General features: G+C 44.1%; 1 protein-coding gene across 2 annotated transcripts; it reads right to left on the bottom strand.

Annotated features, from left to right (window-relative positions):
- Positions 1 to 1,002: 1,002 nt before the first annotated feature.
- Positions 1,003 to 3,479, bottom strand: LOC125528535. Of its 2 annotated transcripts, none has more exons than XM_048692991.1 (8): positions 3,278 to 3,479; positions 2,899 to 3,008; positions 2,671 to 2,782; positions 2,482 to 2,564; positions 2,287 to 2,350; positions 2,066 to 2,183; positions 1,450 to 1,604; positions 1,003 to 1,307 (listed from the first exon to the last, which is right to left on the bottom strand). In XM_048692991.1, exons 2-8 carry the CDS (start codon positions 2,991 to 2,993, stop codon positions 1,218 to 1,220), a joined length of 717 nt encoding a protein of 238 aa, XP_048548948.1. In that variant the 5' UTR covers positions 2,994 to 3,008; positions 3,278 to 3,479; the 3' UTR covers positions 1,003 to 1,217. The 2 variants fall into 2 exon arrangements, with proteins under 2 accessions (XP_048548948.1, XP_048548947.1); XM_048692990.1 differs by having other exon boundaries at positions 2,899 to 3,027; positions 3,278 to 3,472.
- Positions 3,480 to 7,706: the final 4,227 nt, after the last annotated feature.

Below are 7,706 nucleotides of genomic sequence, written 5' to 3'. Positions count from 1 at the left end.
GGGGTAGCCGTGGGAGGAGGCGTTGGTGTGGAGGTGGTGGGCGTATGCGGCGGGGAGGGTGGAGTTCCTGCCGAGGTTGGCGAGGGTGGCGAGCGCGGCGTTCCTCCCGTCTGCAATGCAATGCAGTTCAATTCAATGCAATGCAATTCAATTCAATTCAATTCAATTCAATTCAATTCAACCCTGATCAAGTGATTCGATTGGATTGGTGGTTGATTGGATTGAACGGAAATCAGAAATCTGACCTGATCTGGATCGAATGGATTGGTGGTTGATTGGATTGGATTGGATCTGGGAGTGAGTGAGTGAATGACAGACTGACCTGCGAGGAGGGAGGAGGCGGCGCGCGGGGCCGGAGCGGAGGAGGATGCGATCAAGGACCTGGCGGCCTTGCAGGCGGAGTGGAAGAGCTTGCTCATCGTGTGGGTGGGAGAGGGAGAGTGATGGGTGCTTCTCTCTCTTATGTAGATGTTGTCTGCTTTTGGTTGGTTGGTTTTGCTTTGCTTTGCTTCAGTAGATCAGATCTGAATCTGATGCCTCCTCTCGTCCATTCCCTTCCCTTCCCTTCAAGTTGTTATTCTTAGTTAGTTAGTTAGTTACCTTTTTGCCCCTCGCTGCTGCTTCTTCTTCATTGTTTTCTTCTGCGTCGCCACGTCGCACATCGCCCGAGCACAGACGGAGGAAACCACCCGTATTCATGCCAAATTATTTTTCAGCATCCCCGAGGATGACAAGTTATATTCTCCGAGGATGACAAGTTTTTCATGCCAAATTATATTCTCCGAGGATGACAAGTTTACTTCACCTTTTTTTTCCAGCAAAATTTCAGTTTCAGTTTCACTTCACATAAAATTTCAGCCCCAAATCGCATATGCTTGCAAAAGAGAAACTCCTTCCATCCTTCTTTTTTGTTACTCTTCCAACTCAAATCTAGTGCTCACTACTAAGCAGCTATGCTCAGTGAGTACAGCTGCTTGCAATCTTGGCTCGGAACAACACGCAAAACATCAATAGAAACTTTATTCAACCAACAAACCTGTTAATCATAATTCATACTGCACAAACAAGCCTGTCACCTACAGCTGCTTGCACGCTTCTGAAATTTTATATACATACATCTGCATATACTCCTACAGCCTCTACAGTACAGACTAAAGCAAGCCCCCTTCTGTTTAGCTTACAGCTACTACATGTTTCCTCCACACAATTATAATGCATCACCATCCCCCGCTCGTCTTGCTCTTCGCCTCGGCGCCTGCTTCTGCCAGTTTGCAGTCGCTTCTTACGGCCCTTACCCACGAATCCACCTGCCACACCACAAATCGCACGACAACAAAAACTTGTATTAATCCGTGCATGGCAATGCGATGAATCGTTCACATAAATAAATTCCCTTCTAACAATTGTTGTTTCGGTTAGGGCCTTAGGGGAAACCACTGTATTACTCACCTGTATCTCGCAGCTGCTCGAGCACTCGAACCTCAGGCCCTGCCGGGTCAGTATGAAGAAGGCGTATCTCGTTTTCCCGTCCTCCGGCACAAAGTTGGGGAGCTGCCCTACCTCCACCACGTCGCGCAGCAGCGTCGATTCCTGCGGGCTCAGGTCTGAAAATGCATCGCAGAGTTCACCATCATCAGACTCAAGTTCAGGTTCAGCACAACAAAGAACACGACACCAAGAGAAATGTGATTCGGGTTCAGTACGCCAAAGAACGCGTCACCACGAGAAATGTGATTCGGGTTCAGTACGACAAAGAACGCGTCACCACGAGAAATGTGATTCAGCTTCAGTACGACAAATAACAGGACGCCAAGACAAATGTGATTCAGGTTCCATATGACAAAGAACACATCACCAAGAGAAATGTGATTCAGGTTCAGTATGACAAAGAAAATACCACCAAGAGAAATGTGGTTTTTAATGTCTAGTGAGCAAGTATGATGTGTATTCATCTGTAACTTGATTACTTGAATTCAGGTTCAGCATGGCAAGAAAGACCAGTAGTGCTGCGTATTCATCTGTGATTGGATGACCAAGACCAGTATGTCAAAAGTTTTTATCTTACCTGTAGACTTCAGATAGTAGTATAAACACTGTCCTTGTAGGACAACAAAGCGGGGAAGCCAGTCATCCACATCGGCATCGTCTATGATAGGCGGCTCCCCAGGAAGTTGAGTCCATCTCTGCATGCGGCAAGAGATCATTTAGAGTCATCAGTCTATTGAACAGTTGTCAGACCAATGAAGGTATTTGGGGCAAACAAAAGTGCACTGGTTTCTTACTTACACTTCTAATATGGAGGTACCCAGAAAGGCGTGCATATCTCAAGACTTCGTCAATATTCTCTAACCTGCAATGCTAAACTTTATGAATCACATTTGATGGAGTAAAAAAACACTTAATATAGACAGACACACTTTTGTTCAGGTGATAATCCACACGAATGTCGAGGCTGAATATTGAAGGGGTGTTTCAACATACCGAGCTTTTAGCTGGGACTCCCTTTCATCGGCATCGGCGATTTCGCTTCGTAATGATTCCACTTGAGCTCTGGTCAATTCGATCTGATAACAGCAAAAAATGTTAGTACTGCTTGTAACTTGTAAGATGGGATTCATGGTAAATGACAGAAACAGAGGTCTGTTATAGCTATATAAAAAACATTGTAACCTTGTCATCATCCTCGTTGCTGGAAGACCACCTAATACGAGGAATAGACAAGAGTTGCAGAAGCGACGCGGGTCCCTTGACTCGTTTCGGGGTCCAAGAACGCCTACGCGGGCTGCTCATATTGGCAAAAACAGCAAGCGTGTCAGTACACCCAGCATTAAAGAAAGAGGTTGAAAGTTTAGAAAAGTCTTTGACAGCCATAGTTGATTCTGCCATGCGTATCATCACCTTGGTGAAGGATCCATGTTGCTCTTACTTGTGGACTCTTTGTTGGGAGTGAAGTGCTGTGGGAAGACCTCTATTCTCCCGTAAACATCATCCATCCAACGGCGCAAGTGCTAGAAGAAATTGCATAGTCTGTTTAATGGTAGAATGTAGTGTAGAATTAAATTAAGAATCGTAAGACAATTCGAATCAAAGTGGTTTGCCACATATTAGACCATCCAGTACTAGACTAGAGGAATCTGTTGAATCTATCATTAGTCTAACCGATGATTCCTAGGGGAACCGCGGCCTGTAGAGCAGCAACGTCTCATGTGGATGATATATACGTATGTCGATAACAAGTGGTAGGGATTGGGAGGTGGAGATGGAGCGAGGAAGGAACCTGAGCTGACTTGATGGCGCGGCGCGGCGGGCGGCGATCTGGATTGGGTGGCCGCCGGGGAAACCGAGGCTGGAGGACCTAACCTACCGCTGGATTGGTGCGGAAGGAAGGAAGGGGAAAGCTGGTCTGCTGGTGGTGGGGTGGTGGGGGTTCCGTCTTCCGTTCCGTGGGAGATACATACAGATTTTTTTTTTTTTTGAGGGGTGAGGGGTGGGAGATACATACAGATACAGAGCAACAAGACGACGGATGATGCCAGGTCAGGTCGGACTTTCCCTCCAGCGCGACCACGTTCCGTTCCGGACCGGAACCGTGTACGTTTTGTATTGGGCTAAAGCTGGCCTGGCCCAATCAACCACTTGCTAATTCAACACACACATTACATTACTGTTTTCTCAAAAATAAAACAAAATGTAGACACATACTGTTTCAGTGTGCTTGTAAGGGTCACCTACTCTGTATTGATTCGTGATTTGAATGAACAATTTCTCAACAACAACAAAAATTCGGTTTATTGTCAAATTCGGTTTACAAAGTTAGAAACCAAAAATAACAACCCAAGACAGCTAACCGAAAATTCGGTTAACAATCTCCTCAGTGATGTTCAATCACTTTGGGTTGGTAGGTGTTTGGGTTTGGGTTTTCCTCACTTGATGATTTTCGTTCATAGTCCTCGGAGGATGGGTTGCTCTCAATGACAAGTGTCAGTTTCTCGCGGAGCAGCCAACCAGCTAGTGGTTGTAGGGGGGCGACTATTTATAGCCTAGGGAGCAGCCCGACATGATAAGCCATAAATGCCCTTCAATGATATGACCGTTAGGTGGGTAGATATTTTGGGACAGCTGGCGCGTAGCACAGCAACGGTGGGATATTTGAGTCTCAAATTCCTCAGGGCTATCATGTTCCTCACTTGTAGGCAATCCGTACTGGCGATTCCTAACTCCCCAGTCAGAACAAATTCTTCAGAGAACAGAAGATCTTCGTCTCTGTCACTGAAGAAATTGACTGAACTGTATAAGATTTCCAATGACTTCACTCGAAAGGATTGGGTAGGTGTAGGATTTTGAGACGAGCATCACTTGGAAATTTTTCCTTAGTTTCTCCTATGACTCAAGAAAGAGAAAATGAAACTACGAAAACAAAAGTCTTCATGCTTCATAATCCTCGCATGAATATCAAGTCTTCACGGTCACACTAATTTATTCACTTTAAAATCTTCAAGAAAAAAAGTCTTCAGCTGAAGACATTCATTTTTAGGGGTCGACTTTCATCGTAAATATCAAACTCCTCATAGACTTATAGACCTGTGTACACTCACAAACTCATTAGTCCCTTAATCTATAAGTCTTCAATACACCAAAATCACTAAGGGGCGCTAGATGCACTTACAATCTTCCTCTTTTTGGTGATTGATGACAATATAGGTCAAGTTTTCAATGGGGATAAACATATGAAATGTAAACACTGATATTGAGGAATTTGATTGCAAGATATATAAGAACTCCCCCTGAAGATGTGCATATGTGAGGAATTTGCTTTGAATAGCAAATGCACATTGTAGAGTGGAATCATGGAGATCTCCCCCTATCTTGTAACTCATACACGCATTTAACATATGATATGAAGAATTTGAAATGCGTGATGAAATATGACGACTGATGTAATTCAGCATGCGTGCATTAACATATATAAGGAAATAACATGCAGAAAAACAGAGCAAAAGTATCAAACCATCATCGGAAGTTTACAACTCGATCCAACAAATATTTCAGAAGAATAAGAGTTGTAACTTAGCAAAGAAACACCCATATAATGAGACCCGCTTGAAGACTAACTCAAATTTCTCCCCCTTTGTTATCGAATGACCAAAAAGGATGAAAAATGAGGACTAACGATCCTGAAGAATATCATAATGTACTTCCAATTAGTACATGTCCCCGTTCTGGAGACGTTTTCTGTTAAAGCCTCGTAACCGCAGCTGGAGCAATAGCCCAGCAAACTTGAAATGTCTTCTCGTAACCGCATCAATTTTTTTGGTAATTCACTTCTGAGCCCGGGCTCATCTACCTCCATTGAATAGTAAATTCAAAAAAAGTAGTAGAGTAATTTTAAAATATCTGATTTTTTCTGCCATCAAAGCTGCTCAGGTGTACAAGGAGAGTGCAAATTTCTACAGTTTTGGGATATTCCAGGACCTCTAGGAAAAACAATTGGGTCCAAATAGTTTTCTTTCTCAAAGTTTCTTTCACAACCATTTTTTGTCTTTTTTACCACGACATCCTCGAATGTTTAAACACCACACATTTTTGCACGCGCAACACGCATTCGAGCGTCTTGGATTGCAAAAGTTTCAATTTTTTGGTACTTTATTTAAGTTTACTGTTTACACTTAGGCGGAGATGCACCTTGGCACCAAATCGTTGCACTTTTTTTCTTCTTGTTTTATATTTTTGAATAAGATAAATACAACATAGGAAAAGCCAACGTGACACTCAATCGACAGTGATTTAACAAAAAGAAGTCATAGTGGAATGAGCGGTACCGAAAAGAGACATAGCAGCAACCCCCAAAATTAGTCTTTGTGTGGAGAGATGCAACTAGTACTTTGGCTAAAAGAACAGATGGAGGCGTACCTTAGAGAACGATATCACATGTCTTATCCGTGGCAATGGAGAGTCCTATCTAAGGCAATGGAGAAGATGATGAATTCCATGCACTGATTTCATGCAAAAAAAAAAAAAAAGTAAAGCTGCGCGGTATGAGATGAGGGATGTTTAGGGCCCGTGCGGATCTCATCCAGCTTCATGAAATAGCCAGCTTCCTGAGAAGCCAGCCGCCGCCAGCTTCTGACCGGATTCGAATGCGTTCGCCCCATCACCAGCTCCTCCTCTCCGTCATCATGGGCTGGCAGCCCAGGAAGCGAGTTTGTGGCCCAGTTTGGTTGCTCGTAACGAGGAAAACTGTTTGAGCGAAAGAAAACGGTTCGCACCGAGGCACTTCGGAAGGGCATTTCCCAGTAATTACCAGCAACTTCTCCTTCTCCTTTACGTGAAGCTACGCTTCTGCTGCTCCACGGATTTACACCGCGGGCCGCTCGGTCTCCTAGAGCGGGATTCTCGGAGGTGAACCGTTCGGGTCGCTTCTTGCTGGCTTCTCGGGAAGCTGGATCGTGGATGAGATCCGAACGGGCCCTTAGAGGTTGCCTGGAGAACAACAACTTCGGCATATGGAAAAAGTAAAGTACTTTGGCTTGCCTTTCGTTACACATAAACGAAGATGCTCCCCCATTTTGTGCAATCTCCATTGCAAACATAGATGTCAATAGAATGTTTCGTAAGTTTTTTTTAGAAACACCTGTAACTTTATTCATACACATAACAATTACACGTGCACTGATTTGGAGCTAAGATCCAAGAAATACAAAGTAACTCCTATGACTAAGAATTACAATGAAATCTATTGAAAACACCTTCTTCGCGGTATCAATCTCTGCTCGAAGAATACTCCAAAGACTTCGGTAAAGAGGTTGCAATTGGACAGGAGCAATGATGTTATCACTCTTTCACCCACACGAACGTTACCAATAATGGTTTTTGAAAGCGCCTTGTGTCCCCCATCCAAAAAGATGGGAAGCCTTAATCGATGAACGTACTTGGCCGGGGATGATCCCCTAGAAGTGCAGGTCGTCGAATCAATATATCTTCACCATGATGTCGATGAAAGATCTCAACTCCACAAAGAACCATGCTAACAAAAAAAACTTGACACATAAACATAAACTCGTCAGATCCGAATAATCGGATCTGCGAGGACAAAAAACTTTCTAACCTCATAGCACCACCAAATGAACGAGATGAAATTTATTCTCACGAAACTACGATGATCACTAGACGTTGACGAAGAAGATGGAGGTCTTGAAGATCTGAGGTCCCCTCACCTCTCAGTGCCAAGATGGTAGCCGGAGGTGAGGGGACCTAAATTGGTGGCGGCGGCGATGGCGGCACAAGAAACCCTAAGAGAAAAACTTTTTCCTAAGTTTGTTTAACTCAAGAGAACATAGCTCATCCCAAAACACGGCCAGACCTCCACCTTTGCCTTGAACAGAAACACTAAAGCATTTTTCACACCAAAACAACAATGCAAACTCTCAACATACCCTTTATTTTGTCTAGTTTCGGAAAGGAAGATAACATTGAGTCAGTGCGTCTTGGAGAGGCGCACAAGTTCTGGGACTGTGCGAGGTTGAGCCAGGCCTTGATAGATCCAACACATCATTTTCATGGCTCCCGATGGGCGTCATCATGTGCGCCCGTTAGTTGATCGGTAGCTTCCTTTGCCACATCATCGACATCGTTCTACTCTCGCACAAATTCCCTACTACTAACCAGTAACACCTCCTCAGCTCCATCCACTTCCTCAGTAACATGAG

This window comes from Triticum urartu, unplaced genomic scaffold, assembly GCF_003073215.2.
Source record: "Triticum urartu cultivar G1812 unplaced genomic scaffold, Tu2.1 TuUngrouped_contig_4942, whole genome shotgun sequence".
In the NCBI taxonomy this organism is placed as follows: domain Eukaryota; kingdom Viridiplantae; phylum Streptophyta; class Magnoliopsida; order Poales; family Poaceae; genus Triticum; species Triticum urartu.
The sequence above is the reverse complement of the archived record's forward strand: the minus strand, read 5'-3'. Positions and strand labels throughout refer to the sequence as shown.

What these genes read in the sequence shown, in the direction of transcription:
- LOC125528535 (XM_048692991.1), bottom strand. Translation starts at nt 2,993, where the DNA reads ATGGATGATGTTTACGGGAGAATAGAGGTCTTCCCACAGCACTTCACT. An exon ending in GGTACCTCCATATTAGAAGT is followed by an intron (nt 2,184 to 2,286) that starts GTAAGTAAGAAA and finishes TGCCGCATGCAG; the next exon opens with AGATGGACTCAACTTCCTGG. An exon ending in CTACTATCTGAAGTCTACAG is followed by an intron (nt 1,605 to 2,065) that starts GTAAGATAAAAA and finishes ATGCATTTTCAG; the next exon opens with ACCTGAGCCCGCAGGAATCG.